At 38.3% G+C, this 25,483-nt stretch overlaps 1 protein-coding gene across 6 annotated transcripts in view; it reads right to left on the reverse strand.

The window, feature by feature from the left end:
* The window catches only part of CC2H21orf91 (chromosome C2 C21orf91 homolog), a 41,470-nt gene extending 30,005 nt beyond the window's left edge, over nt 1-11,465 (reverse strand). For 2 of the 6 annotated variants that reach the window (XR_003971607.1, XM_030328536.1), the window contains exons 1-2: nt 11,144-11,464; nt 10,106-10,239 (exon numbers count right to left, since the gene is read on the reverse strand). Coding sequence is in view for 2 of the 6 variants with exons in the window: in XM_030328536.1 (XP_030184396.1) it covers nt 10,106-10,239; nt 11,144-11,277 (268 nt within the window). In the remaining 4 variants the exon portion in view is untranslated. Of the gene's footprint in view, nt 1-10,105; nt 10,240-10,589; nt 10,781-11,143 lie in introns of those variants that run through there. The other 4 variants (XR_003971605.1, XM_030328534.1, XR_003971608.1 and 1 more) reach the window with 3 other exon arrangements.
* Nucleotides 11,466-25,483: the final 14,018 nt, after the last annotated feature.

The raw sequence follows: 25,483 nt of genomic DNA on the forward strand, positions 1-25,483 counted from the left end.
TGGTTGCTTAGTTAATATTTACTGAATAATTGTGCTTAAAAATTGCTATGGACCCAACCACACAGCTTTAATTATGAGATTTAGATTTTAATGGGTACACACAAATTATTCTGCTTTACTGGTATACAATTGAGACAGGAATGGCAAAAAATTACCAGAGATACACTAGTTTAAAATTATTTGTAAACAAACAGGCAAGTTTCCCTTATTACAAACTATAAATCCAAGGCTGTGTTTAATGGGTTTATTCCCCTTATCAAAATCGTAATGGACCATATGGTGTGCCAAATTGGATTAGCATAATTTAAATCCACTCTAACTAGAACTATAGCTACCACATTTTGATAAGTTTTCAGTGTTAGCCTCTTTGATTTTAATCACTTATACATTTTTCATGTATTACTATATTTGAAATTCACAATGTTAACTTCCTATATAATGTGGAGATTAAGGTGCTGTAAAAGCACCTTTCACTTTCTAAAGTACTATGCAAATATAAAGGTATGAGGTCTTTATTTTCAGTAATAAATACTGGAAAATTTAAGTCTTTTTTTAAGCAGAATATCAGCAGGGGTGCTGTATTTCTGAATATGTTCTAAGTATTTCTAAAATCTTCTATTGATGTAGTTAAGTTCAATGCTCATTACCTTCTAAACTCAGAAACTAGAAAACTCATCTCATAAACTACCTATTTTTCTCTTTCTGAAAGTGCCCCAGGCACTTATTGAGGCCGATGAGCAAAAGGACCATGGTGTGCAATTTCCAGGAATGGTGCTAACATTTTCACTTGTGTTTGCACTGACTACATCCATTTACTCAGATCCCTATTCCCTCTTCAAAGACTGATAATCAGGGTAAGCCTCCATTACCCAGATGGTTGGGAGGACAGAGAACAGTGTTAGAACCACTGCCTCGTTACCAGTCGACACCTGCATGATTCTCTAGCAAATGTCAGTCTACAGCTCAATAAGCCTATCCTTTCTGGGCAGGAGTGGCAAGATAGTCACAGGTGTGTTCCCTTCACTCTGATCGTTACCAGCCCAATCCAAGGGTTCTAAAAATTGTATTTTCTTGACAGATTGTTGAGATTACAACATATTGAGATTACAATCCATGTGGAGACTGCATCATCCTACTCTCTTAAGTCATCAGAAATGTATATTTTCAGATATTCCACTGAACATGTATTAATATCATGGGGAGAAATAATTTTAAAAAATTTTATGTCTCCTGAGACCCAGATTTTGTTCCTTGCCTCAATATTCACATTTGTATAATTCACCCCTGACTTTGCCTAACTTAATACCTCCTAAATTTTAATAGTTCATGTAATTTTCTTTGGAAGCAGAAATGATTTAGGCACTTGGTTTTTTGGAATCAGAGACCTTGGGTTTGAACTTGTAAGCTGTGCAATTTTGGACCAGTTACCTAGCCTGTCTGCTCACTTTCCTTATTCATCAAATTGGGATAACAATAAAAACAACGCATGTAAAGTGTACAATACTCGACAAACAATACCTATTATTTAAATAAGTCTCTTATCTGAAAGTGTAAGTCCCTTAAGTATTTACTGACAGTTGAACTAGCTTCTTCCTAACTTGAGAGTGATAGTTCACTTCTTCCAGAGAACAGAGAAACCTATCTTTGTCTTCTTTCTTCACAGGACATTATTTTGCATGTGATAGAAAAATTACCCTTTTATTTCTGGGTAGCTGATTTCTCTTTATCAACTTTTCAGTAACAGTTTTAAATTATTTTAAGTCACATAAATCATATCCATTTACTGAGAATAGATAATTTTGACCTACATATTAAAGACTTTCAATCTAGATTCAATTTATTTCCATACCTCATAAAATATTTTTCATCTTTGTCAACACAATGGGATGAAAGAATTATGAAGCTGAACCAGAATGCCACATTTTTAACATTCTAACAAATCCTTTTTATTTATAATTATGATGTTCTTATTACTAAGATATTCTGGGTTGTATATTCTGCTTCCTTGTTTTCAACTTTAAATCACTGATTTAACGAATATATTTTTATCACGGATTTAAAGAGGACTCAGGGTCATCAAATGCCTAGGGGTCATCATTATGAGCACACAACACTATGTTGGGGTGTCCAGAAAAAGAGAAATGCAATGCGTAAAATGAATCTAGAAACTCCCATTCTTGACACAGCCCTGTTAAAACTTCTTGCTCTGTATTTGGGGAAAAATACTTATGTCTGTTTTTTACCCTGACTGAAAAAGAACCAATTATCACTATTAGTATTATTGGCTACATCTTATTTTTTTGAATATGGTACAAAGTTCTATTAGTTAAGATTCATAAAACTTCTAGTAGACTCTAAAAAGATCTCATGAAATTCTCTAAAAGGGCAGAAAAATAGTAGAAAAGTTTCAGTGTGAGCAAAGGAAAAATAATGTAAAGAGAAACAGTACTCTAAAGTCTCCTTTAGATTGATGCAGTCTTCAGTCAAATATTTATTCATTTCTCTTTGCCAGTCCTGTGCTACTGCTGATTATGTACTAGCAAACAAAACATACTCTAAAATAAATCCATGTCCTTACAGAATTACAAATGGGGGGGGGGAGGGAAGCACATTAAACAAACACACAAGCAAAGAACTACAGTAAACAATTATAACGAGTGCCATGAAAAAAAAGGGTGCTATGAGGAAAAGAATATTGGGGAGAGTAGTGGTGGTGGGGAGGGGCTGGGGGGAGGAGAATTAAAAGGCAGGGAGGGATCCTTTGAGAAGTAACTTTCTAAGAATTAAGAAACAGGCAGGCTCTCTCTGTGGAGCTAACCTGCACAGATTTTAGTTAGGCATCTAAGTCTTTACCTTCTCCACCCTTGACTTCCAACTCTGATATTTTTGGTTTCAGGGATAGAAGGGGAATTTACTTATTTATTCATTCACTCACTCTGAAAAGAGATATGGCTAGGGTAGGAATAACAGCTTAAAGCTTTAGACATGTAACTTGGAAGTACTTATTGGTTATACAGGTGAAGATGTCTAAAAATTAGTTACATATATCGATGTATAGCTGGGGGTGGGGGTGAAGGGAAGGAGGAGGAGGCAAGGGGTTGTTTTGTTAGTTTTCATCATATAAAAGGTTATGAAAGCCCAGAGTGAGGATGAAAAGCCTAGAACAGAGGAGGCCAACATTAAATTTTCCTTTTTCTTTTTTTTTTTTTTTTAAAGAAACCTATACAGATTATCAGGACCACTCAAAAACATTAAGAAAACCAGTGAGTGAATGAGTGAATGGCATCATTATAGAGGTGCTGGTCTACAATTTAAGCTGTTAAAATATGACAAAGGAAACAGAAATGTCCATTTCACACAGTGGTACATCAGCTCTGATATGAGACACCTGATTGGAATCCCTTCTGTGTCGTTTACTGTCTATGTGACTTTAGGCAAGTTTACTTGACCCCAGAGCCTTTATTTCGCCACATATATATTGGGAATATTACCACTTACTTCTTAGTCCTGACGGGAGAGCTCTGTTAGCTCTAATAAATGCTTGGTTATGCTTAAAAATCAGTAGGCAAAGTCAGGCTTTCCAACCTTTCTAGTCATTTCTACAGGTATTTTAACTATACACTGTATCACTAAAGAAGAGAAAATAAATCTTAATCATTTCCTACTTAAAACTCAGATAGGCATATGCCTCCAGCTGAATTGACAGGATCATAATACACTTAAGCAACTTGCCCAAGTTCTCCTGGTTGGTGAATGGGAATTTGAATCCAGTCTGGCTCTGCAGTGTGTGCCCCAGCTGGAGGTGTTGGGCCTCTGGAGCAGTTTTAGGAACCTGTGCTCCCATTCACTGCTTGCTACTCTGCAGCTTCATCCTCAGCATCAAGAACAAACAAACCTGAGATCCACTGCTTATTTTGCCAAGTGCTCTTCTTGGAACAAATGTCAACTATGGGAGGTCAGCCTTCGGAATGAGATTCTGGCACAATAATTTCAAGGTTAAGAAATACAAATAGGAAATTGCTCTTACTGGTGACATTTGAGAACCAGTATGACACAAAAACTTAGATATCTTGCCAAGAAGACCCAACTAGTTATGTGGCAGGGTCAAATGCAAGGCCAGGTCTGAGTCTAGGACCCACGTGCTTAATCAGCAGAACAGAAGTGAGCAGTGGCAGATGCACCCGGCTGCGGAAAAGCAATCTTCCCTGTAAAAGTATGAGGGAGGTAGAAACCATGTGAGTCTACCATGAACAGAGTCTGGGAGAGAGGAGGGAAAAGTTTTCCCAAGTTTATAATCTCTAAATTGCTTAACCACACAAATTTCTTCCAGACAAAAATTGGGGGACCTCTTTCAGAACAGTAACATCAATCCTTACATGATACATAATGAGATAGGTTAGATACTTCAAAACTCTTACAGCTTTCTGGCAACAAGTCCACATGTGATCTGCCTGCATGCCCATCCTCAGAATACAATCCCTCATTCCGCTAAAATCCCTTCCAGTTCTAACTCCAGGACTGGAAGAATCATCAGAGCATTACTTGTTAGTATTAGCTGTAGCTCAAATAGTTTGTCTCCAACATGGAATAACCTTTAATTACTAGGAAGGCCCCTCTCTGCCTGATTTTACTTCTTGCCTACTCAATATCCTTTGTCCCATCTTTGTGAAACACTGACGTTATTTGGAGCAGCTTCTCTTAGGGGCAACGAAATGTGTAAGAAACTATTAGCTGGGACTTCACGAAAAATCCCTTTTTAGATGCAAGACTGCTAACATGCATCTTTTGTCAGATGTCCTGCTGTCCTTTCTTTCTTGTCTGAGAATAAGGAAGCAATGGCTGGAGTTCCAGCAGCCACTTTGGCTCATGAGATGATCTTGAAGATAGTTACATATGTGGTAAGGGAAGTGGAATAGAAAAACAGAAGTAGCTTGAGTCCTTCTGATCAGGGAGCTATCATACCAAGTCCAGGTCCAACTTATTTTTATATGGGAGATATAAATATCCATTCCATTTTATTTCACCATTATTATTTGGATTTCCTGTTATTTGCGGCCAGATCTCATTCCTGATGGATGTATCTTCCCCATCAAAATTTGTGTACGATCTAGGTTTTAAATTCATCCTAGACTTTAGAATTAGAAAGCTTCACAAAGTTAAAAGGGAGGAAAAGCTGGGAGTAACTAAAAAGAGGCAAACATAATTAGCACAGGGATGATTCTAGAACCTGGCTCCTTATAAATGGGTTGGTAGTTAAGTCACAAGTCTTCATTAGATTCTGTTAGCCTAGATTCAATTATTTTTCTTTTAAAGTATTCTATAATTTAAACTTATCACCAGTTAAAACTATTTTCCACTTTCATCCCTCCCTACTCCTGTCCAAATAATGAGGTTTTACTGTTGCAGCCATTTAAAAAGCATTCAAATTTATTTAAAGTGACATTGAAAGGCAGTTAAAGAATTAACTTTGTGCCTGTATTTCTAAGTATATCAAAGATAGCCAAGTTAAAGTTTAAAAGTCACACTGAGCTTTATATTTACAAGTATTCTCGGGGCACCTGGGTGGCTCTGTTGGTTAAGTGGCCGACTTCGGCTCAGGTCATGATCTCGCAGTCCGGGAGTTTGAGACCCACATCGGGCTCTGTGCTGACAGCTCAGAGCCTGGAGCCTGCTTCAGATTCTGTGTCTCCCTCTCTCTCTGCCCCTCCCCTGCTCACACTCTTTCTTTCTATCCAAAATAAATAAGCATAAAAAAATTAAAAAAAATAAAAGTATTCTCTTAGTTAATACCAATATATCACGTTTGCAATTATATGAAACAAGAGGCTAATGCCAGATACAGTTAGCTATAAATACAGTTTTCCTATCACAAGAGGTGGATCTTTTTACTTAAGTGGAAAGATGCTAGTGTGTCAGAAGCAGGACAAAGGAAGAGCTATTGGCAGACTTTGAGTAGTAAATGACCAGTCTTGACAACCAAACTGAATCAGGATTTAATGTTGAGATTCAAACTGCTCACTGACTACTGACTACTAACCATGTGAACAATGTTTTGGTCAAAGACATAAAATCAAGGAAGAACAGATTAAAAGTAAGCACTGGGTTCACCAGTGAGAAAACACCTATAGGTTTTTCTTGCTGGAAAGATTACCAAGGATATGAATTTGGGTCAGTTTCTAGAAAAGTTTCTAGAAGCTTCAACAAATTAGGGGGAGAATGAAGTTGGAGACGAACTAGTAAGCATTGGTGGTGCTTACTAATCAACCATCAAGTTGGACTGAAAACTTTGCTTGGCATAAGAGGAACCAATCCGGTCTTTTTTTTTTTTTTTAATTTTTTAAATTTTTATTTATTTTTGAGAGAGAGAGAGAGAGAGAGAGAGAGAGAGAGAGAGAGAATGAGGCAGAGCGTGAGTGAAGGATCTGAAGCAGGATCCAGGCTCCGAGCTGTCAGCACAGAGCCCAATGCGGGGCTCCAACTCACAAACCGTGAAATCATGGCCTGGGCTGAAGTTGGACGCCTAACCGACTGAGCCACCCAGGCGCCCCCAATCCAGTTTTATAAAAAAGTTTATCTCCACAGAAAAGAAAAGAGAGGAAGTCAGTTATTAGAGGAAGGTAAGAATGCTCTAAAAATTATTTGCACAGTCTTTTGGCAGAAAATGAAAACTGTATGAAGTAACAGATTGGAGTCCTGGACTTTTGTCCCCTCTAGCTTCATTTCCAACTTTGTTACATTACAGCTGAGTTTTATTATTGGCTCCCGACTATCCTGGGCTATCTTCTTCCCAGCCTCAATAGCTTAGGGAAAGGTAGTAATATGGTCACTAATTGTAAAGATTTTAGTATCATGAACTATGATGCATATTAGAGTATCTGATTATACATGCATAAAAAAGTTTATAGTGTCTTAGAGCCTAGGATAGGCCATGAGTATTAGGAAGTTTATGCATCTGTTTTCTAATCCTAGAAGTAGACAAGTTATTTTAATGTGAATTACAGGTACAACGAAAAATCAATCTTGCAAGCATTTCAAAACAGTTAAGTCCTCAAAGTACATTTCTTAGGTCCTTGAAGTATACAAGGAAGTATAAAAAATATAGGTACCATTTCCTTTTAATTACTGTGAAGTCACAGAAAAAAGGCAATTTAGAGCCATGCTCAGAATACGAAATCTCTCCAAGAAGATTTGACTGTCTTTTGTTATTTCTTTGTTCTTTCGTCTTCAGTTATAAATATATGCAGGTACACAGCTTTAAACAACAGGCCATTTGATTGGACCAGTTTTGATTTGATGTAATCAACAACCCAAAAGATACAAAATTTCCTGTTTACTACAAATGTGTGGACTCAAAATTAGGTAAACTGTTATTATTCTTCAAACTGGCCTCTTGGAGAATATAGAATGCTTTAGAACAAATTTAGCAATTAGTAAACTAAGAAACCAAGTAAGAGCAACATTACCATACTACAAAGACTTACACAAAACTACTGTAGTTAAATGCCATTGTTTTTAAAAGTTCCTCTTATATTCTAATATTTATTGGCTGGTATTGTGCTAACAACTTCATAAGGAAGAGAAAATTTAAAAGATTTATTGACAAAGACCAGAATATACCTTGTTATTTTTCAGGTATGCGATTACTTTATTATCACTTTTTTTCACTGAGTTTTAAAGACCTGTATACTGATATGAAAACTGAAATTCTGTGGAATTCAGAGTTCTCATTCCTTTTCCTCCTATAATAATCTCATGACATTAAGTTAAAATGGTTATAATAGACTAGCTTGTCACTGTAGTTAAGTATAAAAATGTATATATTTGGAAGAGCAACATCAGATAAATGGAGAAGAAAATTTAATTCTGAAATAATTTTTCTCCATGAAGTTTAATTAACATCTTAAAATATAAAATCTTCAGTGTATGTAGAGCATAAAATGAAACAGTTCTGATTCAAATTGAGAACTCTTTGTTTTTTAAGTTACACATCACTATTATTTCAACAACATGACTTATGTTATGCTTATATATTAAAATAGATGTTATCAGAGATGAAATATTTACAAAGGTGGTACCTGAAGAATATTTGTATGTTCTCTATATAATGACAGAAAACAAGTTGAAAGGCATATTTTTGAAAGGCTAGAAAAGCAATTATGGAAGTTTAGGTTTCTGTGGAAAAATTCTATCACAGCATGAACACCACTAATGATGATTTATTAGGAAGCACTGGTTAGGAAATGCTGGCTGACTGAATAGCAAGGATAGCTAATTAAGATTCAGGAAAATGGGTTTCCGATATTAAAATAACTATTGACAAAAGATCAATGGACTTAAATATATACTGGAAGGAGATCACCAGGCTTCAAACCCCAGCATGTCAATTACTGCTGTGTGACTTCAAAGTGCCTTTCTTGAAGGTCTCAATGGTTAGGTCCCATTACCTTTAAAATGGATAATAGAAGCCACCCCAGAGCTATTTTGAGTTCATTCAATACGATAATCCACGTAAGATGCTTACTACAGTGCCTGGCACCTAATGACAGTTTGCCATCACCACTGCAACCTTGAACAGTTCTATTATTTGACCCTCAGTTTCCTTCAATTAAAATACAGGTTTGGGCTGGATCATTTCTAATGCCTTTGCCCATTCAAAATTAAAATCTACAATGTAGAAGAATATATAGGGCCAACTCTATTTCCAAAGAACATAAATTTAGATCTGTCACCTTGGCATAATTAAGGACATGGTAATTTAAATGCTATAGAGGAATCATATTTTTAAGTCAGTCCTTTCAAATTAGTTATAATTACTACACTTATTAAGGCCCAAGTTATATGTATTCTATTTATTCCCAAGAAATCCATGATCTTCCATCAACTATCATGCTCAGGAACTACAATTCTTCCAGAAGGTAAAATGGCAAAACTAACATAACCAATACGATCGTAAGGGGAAGATGAATGTCATGAAATTTATTATGATTTTAGTGTCTACTTATGGTTATAATTTTGGCTTGTTACTACAGAATAGCTAAATATATTAATTTGGTGCCTACAACAATATCTGAAAAGTCCTAACAGGAATCTCAAAAGGAAACTGAAAACAGTAACAACAAATACATTAGGATTAACTATAAGAACATTTCACATCTCTAGTTACTTAACAGAAAAAGGAAAGGTAATGAAATTTTTCAAATATACAGTCCAGGAAAAAAAAAATTAAATACTGTTTTGAAACTGTCCCAAATCTAAAAGTCTAACAAAATCTCTGTACTGATATGTTACAATTCAAAATTCAAATGACACATAAACTTTTTAATCACAAGAATATTAAGATTCGTTTTAGTTTGAGTCATAAATATTTTTTTAAAAAATCTGAGTTTTATCATAATATCAAGATTAAAGAAACATATCCCACATGTTTCTTGGGGGCAAACTACTAATGTCCATACACATATTAACTGTACACGAATCCAAACAAATAGTACATTTAATAAGAGACTTTTTTTTAATAGTTGGAGAACTCTTTCACATACTTTCAAAATTACTATTAAGAAATGTAAAAAACCTTTTTAGTTTTTAAAAATTATTAAAGGTGTGTGTGATCACCTTTTAGAAATTATCTAAAAATTTAAAAATGTTTTTCCAGATAAGACATGACTGGGGAAAAGAGTTCTCGTTCACCTCAGTCAGGTACCAGCATGAAAGGCCAAAGGAATTAAATTACATTTTCTCATCCATGTAAATGTTTGGTTATGTTCATTCTTAATATACAACGAACAAAAGCATCCACCTGACAATTTAATAGGGTCTCAAACCAGAAAACACGTTTCCTACTCAATGCTCATACCTTGTTTTTCTATTAGCAAAAATGGGGTTAGTACCCTGGGAATTAAAAAAAGGAAAAGATTTATCTTAAATTCACAGCTGTGAGAACTTTGGCCTCCCTTCCATAAATTTTTATCTTCCACAGATCTTCACACATCATACTTGGCACAAGTGCCAATCATTCAAGAAATTTTAGTTTTACCTTATAGTTAGTTCAGCAAAAGTAGTTGTGTAAAGTTCATGCCATTAAAATGAATCTATACTGTATCCTTACCCTCAATATTTAGCTCAAAACAAACGTGGCAGAAGGAGAGTGTTTCTTTGTCTGTTCCCAGTTTACAAACACTGCAAATGTTGTCATCATTCAAATCAATGTTTACAAACTGCTCCTCTTCGTTCATAGTGCCCCTGTTAAGAAACAGAAAGGGTAGGTTATGCAATTTCAAGAACTTGACGGTATGGCAATAACAGGAACTTCTAGGGGAAGGATGCTGTTTATCTAACGTCACAGCCCCATCAAACAAGCATCGCTATGCTTGTACTTGAGTATCACACTTTTATCGTGTAAAGTCACAAAGCTAGTAAAACTTAAAGCCTTGCCATAGGCGTCACTAAGCCTGAGCGCCTTTTTTGATCTCGTACTTCATTTGGTTGAGGAGGTGAGCTGAAGGAAAGCGGTTTGCGGGTGTTCTGCTCTGCCCCATCCCCGGCCCTGGCACTGAATGCTTAGCAGCGCTGCCAGGGGTCTTTCAACCTACTTCACACTGTTAAATTCAGGAAAAACGATCTCTTCGGGACACTGCTTTGCTAACTTCATTGATGGGTTTCGCTAACTTGATGTAGCGAGGCTTCCTATCAGAGATACGCGGCAGAAAAACACACGTGCCAGCGCGAACACCCGAAAAGGGCGTCCCGGCAGCGTCCAAAGGACCCGCACCGAAGGCCGGGCAGCGTCTCCACAGCACGGGTCGGACACGGCCGGAGCCGGGGTGTCCAAGCCGAGCTGGTAGGAGTCTTGGGGACCCCTCGCCCTGGACTTCTTCCCACCCAAGAAGGCGTCCAAGTGCCAAGGCAGCCGGACAGCCCAGGACTCAACGCCTCGGGGAGCCAGGCCCCCACTCCACATCCGGCGTTGGGGGGGCGCGCCCGTCCCTCACGAAGCCGCGGACCCGAGTCCGACTCTCTGTCCGTCCAGGCGCCCCGCGATGAGCAGTGCGAAGGGCCGCGGGGCTCGGAGCGCGAAGGCGGCGGAACCGCGGGATCGCGGGGCCGAGGCGCTTGCGGGTCTGGGACCGGGACGCGAGGTCTTTACCGTCGGCTCCGCGCGCAGCAGCAGCCGTTCCGCACGGCTCGGGCTCCTCCACTATTGTTTCCGGCCGCAGCGGAGGCGGCCGCAGCAGAGGAGGCAGCAGCGCACCCGGCCCCGCCCCCTCCCGCCGGTGCCATCCCGCGGAGGCTGGTAGGGGGACGCGCGGGAGGGGGGACGCGGCCGAGAGCAAAGCTGCGCGCTGGCCAGGCGGCTGCGGGCCCTGACTTTCTCCGCTTGCTCCGACGCCGCGTTCTTGGCTAGGATTTTCTCGTGATTCCGAGTCTCTTGGCCCACATCTCTTACGGTTCTCTGGAACGTGGCTGCTGATACACCCCCCTTCTCGAGGCAAGTAGATACCGGAGTCCGTTACCACCTCCCCCTTCAGCGTAGTGGAAACTACTGCCCTCGGGCGGGGGCCGCAGGGGGCGGGGGCAGAAAAGTGACGAATGGATCGGAGAAGGGGACAGAAATGCGTGGGTAGGATTTTGTTTGAAATCACTAGACTGAAAAAGTAGTATCACTGAACGTCGAGTTAGGTTCCAGTTGAAACATTTAATAAGGGAGAAGTTCAGATTTCAGGTTTCATCCTTTAGGGATAACGTTAAATACAGAAGCTTACTTTTTAAATGGGGCTTCCCTTCCGTATAATATGGTCTATTCCTTGCACGCCCACGGGATAATCCCAGAGCCCCGCCTCATATTTTTAGGTCCCTCCCTGTTCTCAAACTGAGTAGTACTTGAAATCTTCTGCCTACTTTGCTTGACATTTTAAGCCATTATTTTTTTAAGGTTGTACTTCGTGCTATACTTTCGCTTACATTTTCTGTTGTAATCTTCACAACAGTTTAGGAGAAACCGGAACTATTCTCTCATTTCATAGCTATGAATGACTAACTCAGATTATAGTTGGTTAGAAACGGAACTGGGACTTGGACCCAGGGCTGCCGATGTAAAATCACTGTTATTTTCCACAGCATCATAAGCACCTGCACTGGTTACATTCACAGACAGGAAGCGGGCTGGGTTGTCAGTCTGCATGTAAAGGATGATAGGAATGGATTCCATAGATCTGGGAAACTTCTAGACCAAATTGGCATTGGATACAAACCATCGATGCCTCAGTAATGTTATTTGTGTTCTTGCTGCTTAAAGTGTAGTGGATGAACCAGCAGCATCAGAATCACCTGGTGTTTTGTTAGAAATGTAGAATCTCAGATCTTACCCAAGATTTCCTGAATCAGAACCGGCATTTTAACAAGACCTTTAGGTGATTCCTATGGACATTAAAGAAACATTTGAAATAGAAGTTTGAGAAGCATTAACTGAAATAGAATAGTCTGTGCCTTTTCTATTTGAATTTTTCAGTCTAGGTAAGTATAACCAAAATGTCTTGCATCATGGATTCTACACATCTTTTCAATAAAGGTGTTTTCTAAAATCACACTTCTTGCATTTAAACAAGTTCTTTTCGTTTCTCAGAATTATCTTACTTCCTGTGGCATTTTACCCTGTTAATTCTCTTTAAAACTCCTGACCCTTCTTGTTGTTAAGTCAAGAAATCCAGGCCTAATTTACAGAAATAAAATTTTCCTATTTTAAAAATAGTGAATTTCTACAAATGTACACACTGTGTAACCACCACGCCAATCAATTTATTGAACCTTTCCACAACCCCCAAATTCCCTTATGTCTCTCCCAAGTCAACCTCCGCCCACCTCTGATTTAATTTATATCCTTAAAGGCAAGTTTTGCCTTTTCTAGAACTTCACATACATGGAGTTAAATGGTATGTATTCTTTTGTGATTGGCTACTTTCATGCAGCATGTTTTTGCAATTTATGATGAGCTTTGTAGTAGTTTCTTTTTACTACTGAGTAATATTGCACAATTTGTTATCCCTGTGAGTTGTTTCTAGTTTTGGAACTATTATTATAAAGCTATTATGAATATTCATTTAAAAGTCTTTTTGTGTTTTCATGTATTCTTTCTTTCAGGTAAATACCTAGGAGTGGAATTGATGAGTAATATGGTAAGTGCATATTTACTTTTTTTTTTTAATTTTGTTTAATGTTTTTATTTATTTTTGAGACAGAGAGAGACAGAGCATGAGCAGGGGAGGGGCAGAGAGAGAGGGAGACACAGAATCCAATGCAGGCTGCAGGCTCTGAGCTGTCAGCACAGAGCCTGACGCGGGGCTCGAACTCACGGACTGCGAGATCATGACCTGAGCTGAAGTCGGACGCTTAACGGACTAGGCCACCCAGGTACCCAGTGCATATTTACTTTTAAAAGAAATTGCCCAAGTGCTTTCCCAAGCAGTTATACCATTTTTTAAAAAAATGTTTATTTGTTTTGAGAGAGGGAGAGTGAGTAGAGGAGGGGCAGAGAGAGAGAGAGAGAGAGAGAGAGGAAGAGAGAGAATCCCAAGCAGGCTGCATGCTCACCATGGAGCCAGGTGCAGGGCTTGATCCCATGAACCATGAGGTTGTGACCTAAGCTGAAGTCAAGAGTTGGATGCTTAGCTGACTGAGCCACCCAGGTGCCCCAGAAGTTATACCATTTTATGCAGTTAGTGCTGTTATGTCTTCTTGATGAATTAATCCTTGTATCACTATACAATTTTTTTTATCTCTGGTAATAGTTCTTCTGAAATCTGCTTTCTCTGATGCCACTCCTGCTTTCTTATAATGAGTGTTTGCATGTGTATCTTTTTCTCTTTTTTTATTTTTACCTCTTCTGTCTTTATATTACTACATGTTTTTTTTTTTTGTAGACAAATATAGTTGTGTCTTGCTTTTTAAATTCAGTCTGACAATCTCTGTCTTTTAATTGGTGTGTTCAGTCCATTTATGTTTAATGCAATTATTGATATAGTTGGGTTAAGTCTACTATCTTATTATTTGTTTTCTATTTGTTCTATATGTTCTTTGTTCCTTTTACCTTTTTGCAGGGCTTCTTTGGATTAGTTGAGTCTTTTGTTTTGTTTTGTTGTTTAGTATTTTGTCTCTTCATTTTATCTCCTCTATTAGCTATATTTTATGTGTGGAGGGATTGATGGATATATTTATGTATTTTGGGGCTGAAAAATATCTGGAGTTTAGTAGATTCATCTTTAACTTATCACAATCTACCTGAAATAATATTATACCATTTTATGTAAAACATAAGAAGCTTATAATAATATATTTCTCTACTCTGATCATTTATTATTGTCATGTATCTTACTTCACATGTGTTATACACTCCAAATACATTTTTTCCTCAACAAGCTATATTTTAAATAAATTTAATAAGAGCATGAAATAAGTTTTATATTTACCCACATATTTACCAATTTCAGCATTCTTCATTCCTTTGTGTATATCCATATTGCCACTGGTATCATTTTCTTTCCCCTGGAGAAATTTGTCTGACAAATTTTATTTCAGCTATCATTTGTCTGACAATGTCTTTTTCATTAATGTTTATTTGGTTTTTTTTCTTTTTTTTTTCAATATATGAAATTTATTGTCAAATTGGTTTCCATACAACACCCAGTGCTCATCCCAAAAGGTGCCCTCCTCGATACCCATCACCCACCCTCCCCTTCTTCCCACCCCCCATCAACCCTCAGTTTGTTCTCAGTTTTTAAGAGTCTCTTACGCTTTGGCTCTCTCCCACTCTAACCTCTTTTTTTTTTTTTTTCCTTCCTCTCCCCCATGGGTTTCTGTTAAGTTTCTCAGGATCCACATAAGAGTGAAAACATATGGTATCTGTCTTTCTCTGTATGGCTTATTTCACTTAGCATCACACTCTCCAGTTCCATCCATGTTGCTACAAAGGGCCATATTTCATTCTTTCTCATTGCCACGTAGTACTCCATTGTGTGTATAAACCACAATTTCTTTATCCATTCATCAGTTGATGGACATTTAGGCTCTTTCCATAATTTGGCTATTGTTGAGAGTGCTGCTATAAACATTGGGGTACAAGTGTCCCTATGCATCAGTACTCCTGTATCCTTTGGGTAAATTCCTAGCAGTGCTATTGCTGGGTCATAGGGTAGGTCTAATTGTTTATTTGTTTTTGAGAGAGAGAGAGAGCGTGCATGTGTGAGTGTGAGGTGGGAGGAAGGCCAGAGAAAGCGGGGGAGAAAGAATCCCAAGCAGGCTCCTTGCTGTCAGTGCAGAGTCCAGCATGGTGCTTGGTCTCACAAAAGAGTGAGAACTGAGCTGAAATCAAGAGTGAGATGCTTACCTGACTGGGCCATCCAGGCACCCCTGTCTGACAGTGTCTTTATGTCACCTTCAGTTTTGAAGCAATCGTTCTGTATATACAGAATTCTAGGAAGGTAGATTTTTGTCTTTTAGCCTTTTGAATTTCTTAACTTTTGTTCTTACGTATAATGTGTCTTCCCCCCACCCCCCGCCCCCCGCCCCCATCTGCTTTCCAGTCTTCTCTTAATTGTCTTAGCCAGTTTGATTATGATGTGTTTTGGTTGGTTTTCTTATGTTTATCCTGCATGGGGCTTGTTGAGCCTCTTGCATATGGGGTTGATATTTTTCATCAAATGTAAAAAAGAATGTAATATTCTCTTATAGTATGAGATTGCAATTATACATGTTAGATTGATTAATATTATACTAGAGATTACTAAGGCCCTGGTCATTTATTTTTCAACATTTTCTCTCTGTACTTCACTTTTTACAGTTTCTATCGACAAGTCTTCAAGTTTCCTATTTCTTCTGTAGTGTCTAACTTATGCTTATCCAGTGAAAATTTCATTTCAGATAATATATTTAAAATTCTGTTTTTATATTTTAAAAGTATTTTAAATATACTTTAAATATATTAATATTAATATTTTAAATATTTTAAATATTTTAAAAATTCTGTTTACTTCTGTTTAACTTACATTTATTTCCTCAGTGTCTTTATGTTTTTCTTTAAAACATTGGAGATATATATATATATATATATATATATATATATATTCCACATATATATGTATATATATAAATATATATATATATGTATATATATATTAAAGTTTATTGAGAGGGAGAGGGAGAGGCACATGGGGGAGGGGCAGAGAGAGGGAGAGACAGAATCCTAAACAGGCTTGGTGCTGTCAGTGCAGAGCTGGACAAGGAGCTGGAACCCACAAACCATGAGATCATGATCTGAGCTGAGACCAAGGGTCTGCTGCTCAACCAACTGAGCCACCCAGATCCCCCAAAACATTGGATATATTTTTAATAACTATTTTTTTAATTAAAACCTTTATTCATTTTTAAGAGAGAGAGAGAGAGAGTCAGAGTGCAAGTGGAGGAGGGACAGAGAGAGAGGGAGACAGAATCTGACACAGGCTTCAGGCTCTGAGTTGTCAACACAGAGCCTGATGTGGGTCTCTAACTCATGAACCATGAGATCATGACCTAAGCCGAAGTTGAACGCTTAACTGACTGAGCCACCCAGGCACCCCCTTTAATGACTATTTTAAAAACTTTATCGGGGCGCCTGGGTGGCGCAGTCGGTTAAGCGTCCGACTTCAGCCAAGTCACGATCTCGCGGTCCGTGAGTTCGAGCCCCGCGTCGGGCTCTGGGCTGATGGCTCAGAGCCTGGAGCCTGTTTCCGATTCTGTGTCTCCCTCTCTCTCTGCCCCTCCCCCGTTCATGCTCTGTCTCTCTCTGTCCCAAAAATAAATAAACGTTGAAAAAAAATTAAAAAAAAAAACAAACTTTATCTGCTAGTTCCATTATCTCTGATTTCTGCCTGTTAACATTAATAGATATTTTGGGGCATCTGGCTGGCTCAGTCGGAAGAGCATGTGACTCTTGATCTTGGGATTGAATTTGAGCTGCACATTGAGTGTAGAAATTACTAAAAAATAACATAAAAATATAAAAATATATTAACAGATTTTTTTCCTCTTCCTGGATGTAAGTCATATTTTCCTGCACTTTATCTGATATGCGTTGATTGCATGCTAAACATTGTAAATGGGACTTTGTTGAGCATGGTGGGTAGAATAGCTCCCCAAAGACACTCATACCCTACTCCTTGCTTCCTGCAAATACAGTATGTAACATAGCAAAAGGGATTGTGCAGATATAATTAAGGTTATGGACTTTAGGATGTGGAGATTATCCCAGATTATTGGGTAAACCCGGTCTAATCACATAAGCCCTTAAAAGCAAAGAACTTTCTCCAACTCAAGTCAGAGAGATGCACAGAAGGAGGAATGAAAGTGACTGGAAGCATGAGATTTTAGCCACCATTGCTCTAGGTGCAGAGACTGGGCCCCAGCTGATAGCTAGCAGGAAAATGGGGACTTCAGTCCTAAAACTGAAAGGAACTGAATTCAGCCAACAAATTGAAAGGGTTTTTGAAGTTCATTCTAATACCCTGCTGACACCTTGATTTCACCCTTGTGAGGTTCTAAACAGAGGATTCAACAGAATCATGCTGTACTTAGGCTTTTTACCTACAGAATAATGAGATAATAGATGGGTATAGTTTTAAGCCATTAAATTTATATCAATTTGTTACAGCAGCATTGTGAAACTAATACATTAGATATTTAGAATTTTAGAGTACTGGGCTTTGTTTTGGGAGGCTGTTACTCTAGTAGTGGATCAGCTTGATCCGTTTGAGGCTTGTTTTTAAACTTTGTTTGTGAGGGTCTGGATTATCCTTTTGTTTTAAGGATTTTCTAGTCCTTTTCTAGAGAATTTGGATTAGGCTTTCTGTTGTCTGTCCTAGGTCTTTAATAAAGTTTCTATACTCTAATTGGATGAAACTCAAATGACCCCTTTCCCATGTGAGTGCCAGTAGTCACTCAGATTATAGTTCTACAGTAATTTTTTTTTCCTCTGGTAGTTAATTTTTGCCCATTCTCTTGGAGCCTTACCCTATACATGCACAGCTTAGTATTCAGGCAAAGACTTAAAGAAAGGGTATTATGAAATTCTTTCTGTGTACAGTTCTTCCTTTCTAACTCCATATTGCAAATTCCAGACATTTCATACTCCCCAAGCTCAATCTTTGTTTCCTCGGCCCAGCTTTGCTTTGGGTCTCCCTGTGTTGATCATGGCCTAAAAGTACCTCCAGCTATAAAACTGGGACAATTGTAGGGCTCACCTCATTTTTTCTTTTTTTTCCTATTTGCTTTCCTGTGTTTCAGTGTTTGAAAACAGAAATTTCATATATTTCCCCCTGTTTTCTAACTTTTAACAGTGACTCTGGTACTCTTCACTCTATCCTGGCTGGAATCATTTACTTTGTGAGTGAATTCTTCATTCATCAAACAAGACCCTCTTCACAGGATTTCTTTGCTTCCAGTCTAGTTTTAGCAGTCCATCCTTCACAGTCCATTCTGAAATAAACACAGATGAAGTTTTCTCCCCCCAAACGTGTGCTGATTTCTTGACTTTCTCATAACAGTAATATATAAATCTATTTAGCATTTAGACAGTTACAGTGGACCTGCCAGTTTACCAACTTATTTGGTAAAACCTAACTTATTTACTTGGATAGTCAAGGATTTTATCTTTAGCTGCAATCCTTTCAACTCTAGTAACTCAATAGCATGGGCAAAAATGTTATAAACACATTTTGTTATAAACAAAAATGTGTAAAGTAATATACAAAGACAAGTTATATAATTGGTTCTTGACCTAAAACAGATATTACCTTGACTTCAGGCTTAAAGCAGTTAGGAATTCTTTCAGGTACAAGTAACAGAAAACCTGATTAACATTATCTGAATTGAGTGAAGTTCTGTTTCACAGAACAAAATCAGAGGAACAAACTCTGTTTGTTGGCTAGTCATTGTCAAGACTACCCACTCTGCAACTATTCTGGATTTCCTCTGAAGAGTACAGAATGGCTACCTTACAAACATATTTTCTAACAGGCATGAAGATAGTGATGGAAGGGGTAGGCGAAGTTGGAGGAGAAGCTGCCTCTTTCTTCTTTTTTTAAAAGTTTATTTTGAGAGAGAGTGTGTGCATGCGTGTTCACAAGTGGTGGAGGGATAGAGAGAGAGAGGGAGAGAGAGAATCCCAAGCAGGCTCCACATTGTTAGCACAGAGCCCAATGTGGGGCTTGATCCCAGAAACTGTGAGATAATGACCTGAGCTGAAATCAAGAGTCAGACGCCCAACTGAGCCACCCAGGCACCACTGGCATTGTGTACATTTTAAAGTAAAGGATTCAGGGGCACCTGGGTGGCTCAGTTGGTTAAGCGACCGGCTCTTGGGTCTGGCTCAGTTTGTGAGTTTGAGCCCCGCATCGGGCTCTGCACTGACAATGTGGAGCCTGCTTGAGATTCTCCCTCTGTCCCTCTCTCTCTCCCCCTCCCCTTCTCTCTCTTTCTGTCTCTCTCTCAAAAATAAATGAATAAAAACTTAACAAAAAAAAAGGATTCAGTATACTTGCAATATCTATCCATCCATATCTCACCCCTGCCATCTTTGCTTTTCTTCGCGTGTTATCTTTCGCTGCTGTTGGAGATGTGCCTCATCCATTTAGCCTGCATGATGGGCATATGATGCCACTGGCTTAGAACTTTTTAATACCATGACTCTGAAGGCACCAGAAACTCAAGATATGTGCATAATTTATTACATTGTTATTTCTACTTCTTCATACTCTCCCTCTGCCGAGTGACCTTACAATTCACTACCTTGGGCAGAATATACTTTCCCTCTCCAATGAAGTGTTAACAAATGCAACATGAGCAGAGACCGTAAATGTACTTGTGTGGTTTAGCTTGGCTTCTTTACCTTTGCCACCTGTCATGAGAACTTTACCCAAATGATTGCTGGTCCAAGGAGCATGTGAGATGTGGAGCAGGCCTGGGCTTAATCTTCAGCCTAAAGCTAGGTAAATTCAGCTGACCTGCAGCCCCATGACAGATGTTTGTTGCTGTAAGCACTAACTTATGGTTTGTTTTGATATGCAACATATTGCAGTGATAGCTGTTAATACAGTGGGATTCTAAATGGCCAAGTTTAATTCATATGCTCATTCCTGAATCGGTTACAATGGCTAGTACTTTAATTGGCCAAGCTTAGATTACATTCCATCTCTCCCCTCCTCCCCACCTTCTCAAATTACGGGTTGGCTCAGGAATGGGGCTACAGGTATTGAAACTTGATCTTATGGTATATGAGAAGAGTTATTCCAAAGGAAAATGGATGCTGTTATCAGAAGAAGAGAGTTCTTTTGAAATCATAATAAACAGGCAAAAACTATTATAATCCACTCTGGTGCTGTTTATACTTCAGTATTCATTGCTAAATTTTAAGCTGATTGTGTACAGGAATTCTGCCTTACTCATCTTGTATTTATTTCAACACTTAAAATATCTTACAAATATCTTGTATCAATTAGGATTAGATTTCACTGCAAGCAATATAAAAACCCCAAAGAACAGTGATTTTAAAAGATAGGACTTTTTTCTTTTCCATTAAAGTCTAGAGGTGGGCAGTCTAGGGTGGGTGTGGTAACTGATTCACAAAGTCCTTAGGCATTCATGATCCTTCTAGCTTTCTGCTCAGTCATCTCTACGAGGTGGGTCTCTTGTTTGTGTACAGGACACAGGCTCTTTCATTAGAACCACGTTCCAAACAGCAGGGTGGAGGAAGGTCAAAAGGCAGAGCACAGAATACATGCCAGCTGCTTTTTAGGGCTATGTCTCAGAAGCTGCCACATAACATTTCTGACTACCCCTCTCCCTTGTGGTGTTAAGAGCCTAGCTGAAAGGGAAACTAGGGTGTCAGGTCTTTATTTCAGCGTCCGTGTGCTCAATTAAAACTCAGGGCTTCTAAAGGAGTGAGGATATTGGAGCAGGCAACAAGCAATCTCTGCTGCAGTGCTCAATAAATATTTGTTGTAGAGGAGTGTGAGTGAATGAATCACATATTAAAAATTAAAATTGGTTAATAAACACTGAAGACTAAATTTTCATACTTAGATTCTATGCATGCTTAATATATTTGAGGTTAAAATGCCTTTTTAAACTATTCTTCATTTTTAGTAAGCAAGAACGCAAAAGTTGATGGTTTGTTTTAGAATTCTTTTTGCATTGTCCTCAAATTGAACAGTGCGGGGGTCTTATTTCCGCTTTGTCAATCCATTTTCTAAAAGTCTAATCCTTAACAGTATTTGAGATGAAGTCTAGTGCTGCTGTATTGGAATCCTTAACCCTAAAGAAAATGTCTCTCTTAAAATTATGTCTCCTCTTAAGCTTAGACAAGCATCCCTTTGAGAGTTTGGGATACAAATATTTGCATTAAAGGGATTTACCACCTATAGTTTCAGTAATGCTGACATTATGGGTAAACTGTCTGCTGATCCATTGTCCTGCTGTGCAGGCAGAACAAACCAAAACTATTTCCAGTCTGTGGATAAATTCACTGTTGGCATTGCTGGGAGGAGATTGGGAGGTAACTACCAAGCTATTGATTTTTTTTTTTTTTTTTTTTTTTTTTTTTTTTTTTTTTTTTTTTTTTTTTTTTTTTTTTTTTTTTTTTTTTTTACTGTGGGCCAAATCCAGTCTTTAGTAATGTGCACAGTTCCCACTGCTAAATTCAAGGTGATAAAAGGAAAGTTTGGGAGTGATGTCTCAAGTTAGAGAAGAGTCCATTTCATAAAATTTTATTAGAGGTTTATTTTTATATTTCATTGTATAAATATCAAATGTCTAGCTGTGGAATACTCAAGCTAGAAATGGAAATGCAGACATATTTCTGAGTTAACTATTGATGTGCCTATTGAGTTAGATATAAAATTTTAAATTTAAGAATTTTAAATTTTCATAATTTTCTTTATTCCAAAATATTTGTTGATGGGAAATGGTAGCATTCAGGGTGGGTGAGAAAGAATACAACTTTTTGTGTTTCAGGTGTCTATTAAACATGGTACTTTGGGGGCACCTGGGTAGCTTAGTTGGTCAAGCATTGGACTCTTGGTTTTGGCTCAGGTCATGATCTCACAGTTCATGAGATAGAGAGCCTGTGTCAGGCTGCTGGGCATGCAGCCTGCTTAAGATTCTCTATCTCCTTCTTTTTCTGCCCCTCCCAGGCTCGTGCTCTCTCTCTCTCTCTCAAAAAAACCCCACCAAAACCAAAACACAGTATTTTTTCATAAAAGTTAAAACTAATTAAACATTAATTTTTTTTTCATTTGATCATTGAACACATTTTTATTAAATGCTCATTGTGTGTGAGATATTATGCCAGGTATTAATTATACAGTAGAAAGCAAAATAATCATTCTTGAGAAATTTATGACCTAGTGGAAGAGACAGGCATTAAGTGATTGCTTTTGGAATGGCGTTTTTAATGACATTGAAGTATACTTGCGTTTTAATTGATGTAGCACTATAAAGGGTCTGAATACTACATTGGCAAATAATATTTTTCTGTCTTTTTCTTCATTATTCTTCTAAATCTTACGTGTTGTTTAGTAATGATTCATGTATCCATAATCTGTAGAAAATGAGTGGTTCCTCCACAATTTTTTTCCAAAATAACAAAAATGTTTTCAAAACTTTAAAAATTTTAGCTATTTTGAAAGCAAACTACAATAAACATTTATGTCCCTTCCCCCCCAATTCATATGTTGAAATCCTAATCACCAATGTGATAGTATAAGGAGGTGAGGTCTTTGGTGAGGTGACTTAATCCTCATGAATGGAATTAGTGTCCTTATAAAAGAGATCCCAAAGAGCTCTCTTACCCTTCTGCCACATGTGGACACAGCAAAAGGATGTCTGTCTATGAACCAGGAAATGGGCTCTCCCCAGACACTGAATGCACCAATACTTTAATCTTAGCTTTCAGCCTCCAGAGCCGTGAGAAATAAATTTGTGTCATTTGTAACCCATCTAGTAGTCTATGGGCCCAAACTAAGACAAAAGCTTTCTAAAGTGAATTATATTCTTTTTTTTACCATCTTAAAATACATAGAAGATAACTTCTGCATCAGCCAGGGAGTTAAATTTCTATGTTAGTGTATACTAAGTCGTTGTACACATAGAGTTAGAAAATCAGAGATTTCAGGAACGAGTAATAGTCGAGGGTGCTCCAGGTTGGTAGCAGCTCTCTTCCACTCTTGTGAATGCTGCTTCAAGGACCAGGACTCTTCCTTCTTGTGACTCCTTCATCCTATAGGACCTTGTCATCAGGTGCACGGTCTCAGGGCTTGTTCACCACATCCAGGTTGCAGCCAGTGGAAAGGGGAACAGTGCATCAGAGGTACACCACTCTTACAGGCCCCAGTCCTGACAAGGCAGGCACATATCCCATTTACCCACATATTATCACTGAGAATTTATTTATGTATGTATGTAAACTATTTATTTGTTTATTTATTACATGAGCAGGGAGGTGCAGAGAGAGAGAGAGAGAGAGAGAGAGAGAGAGAGAGAATCCCAACCAATCTCCGCAATGTCAGCACAGAGTCTGATGCGGGCCCAGTCTCAAGAACTGTGAGATCATGACCTGAGCCGAAATCAAGTCAGATGCTCCACTGACTGAGCCACCCGGGTGCCCCTGTTGCTGACAGTTTAGTCACATGATTGCATCAGTCTACAAGGGAGACTAGGAAATAACCTGATTATATACATAATCTATCTATATGTATATGTACATATACATATATATGTAGATAGATTATGTATATAATCTGATTATATGCCCAAGAATAAGGGCTGGATGGATATTGGTGGGCTGCTATGGTGTCTCCCACAGCCTACAGCTCTGGCTGCCAGGTTTCTGTGTGTATCCTTCTCACATTCATCCTTTCTCCAAGCAAGACACGTAGAGCACACTCACCCCTTTCCAAGGGAGACCACTCAAAGGATCATCCAGTTTCTGTATTCAGCTTAAATCCAACGAGTCCTGGGTCATGATCTGTCTCTTCATTCATGTCCAAATGTAGCTCAGGTGGATCAGAAAATTAAAACTTCTATTCAGAAAAGAGAAGAATGAGAAACCGCAGTCACTGGTTCCTAGCACAGATGGAGATCAGCAGGACAGGAGTGTCAAAGACCTGTGCTCTGGCAGTGGATGAGGCCCCTCCAGTGCACCCTGTTTCACTCCCTGGGAAGGAATTCTTGTCCATTGCTGTCTGTGGCCCCTGCTTCTCTGTCTGGGAGGACCTATCTTGTCTACTATTTCTCTTGGTCACATCTGAAATTGGCTTTGGGAATATGTTCTCCCTGGGGGCTGCATATATTTTGCAGTTGTTTGTAGGCCCATAGGTTGTTTTAAGACTTCAAAGAGTCACATGGTTCCTTGATTCTTAGGCTCATAGGTTCTTTAACAACACAATTTCTGCAGTTTTAGTAAGCTCCATTTTTTTTTTCTTCCAGCGTGTCTATAAGCACAACCAAAAATTTTTTTTTGCATATATTCTGCACAGTACTTAGGGTTTTGCTTTCTTACTCTTCCTTTTTGATATGTTCTTTCATTTTAATGGCAGCTACCTTGAGGCCATCTGAACAATTAGACTGGGCTGAGAAAGCAACAATCTGACCTTCTGCCATTTAGAATCCAGAATCAGTCAGCTTTTTAGGCCAGGGCCTTAATCTTTGCCTTTTTTACCTTCAAATCACTGTCACTTTCTTAAGAGGCCTTCTCTATTCTTATCTTCCATCCAGTCCCACTTTGCCCTGATCTTAAAAAAATAAAACCAAATCACTTCCATATATATATATGAAATAGTTATATATATGATATATTTATATATGTGATATATATCTTTTTGTTATTGTTTATTGTCTGTTTTTCTCCTCTATGCTGTAAATTCTATGATGTTTGGAATTATATTTTTTCTATGTTGTAACCCAGGGATGCAAATAGTGTCTGTCTGCCACATAATAAGTGCTTAACAAATATTTGTTGAATGAATGAATGATTTGAGAGTATGCAGACTCTTTAAGATCTTCTATATATCATGCTGTTAGTGAGCTCTGCAGATACTGGGGGTTACAACCATTTCTTCATCTTCCGTGTAAACAGAATCCTCATTTTGTGTATTTGGTAGCGTAAGGCAGGGAGGATGCATCTTTGTTCTCTGTTCTCTAGCCATAGAGTTTCTATGCCAGTTGTGGAAATTCCATTCTTCTTTGTTCAGCCTAACAATGGACAAGTGACCCAGTCTTGGCTTAGTGAGAGGTAAGCAAAAGTGTGTTAAGATGGAGAACCTCTGGAAAGAAAAGAAAATTGTTTTTGTTTGTTTGGCTTTGTTTTTCTTTTTTTCCTGCTCACTCTCTTCCTTTCTGCTTTGGCTATTCTTTATTCTTGTGATAGTGTGGTGTTGAGGCTTTAGCAGCCATCTTGTGATCATGA

Source organism: Lynx canadensis, chromosome C2 (assembly GCF_007474595.2).
Source record: "Lynx canadensis isolate LIC74 chromosome C2, mLynCan4.pri.v2, whole genome shotgun sequence".
NCBI lineage: Eukaryota > Metazoa > Chordata > Mammalia > Carnivora > Felidae > Lynx > Lynx canadensis.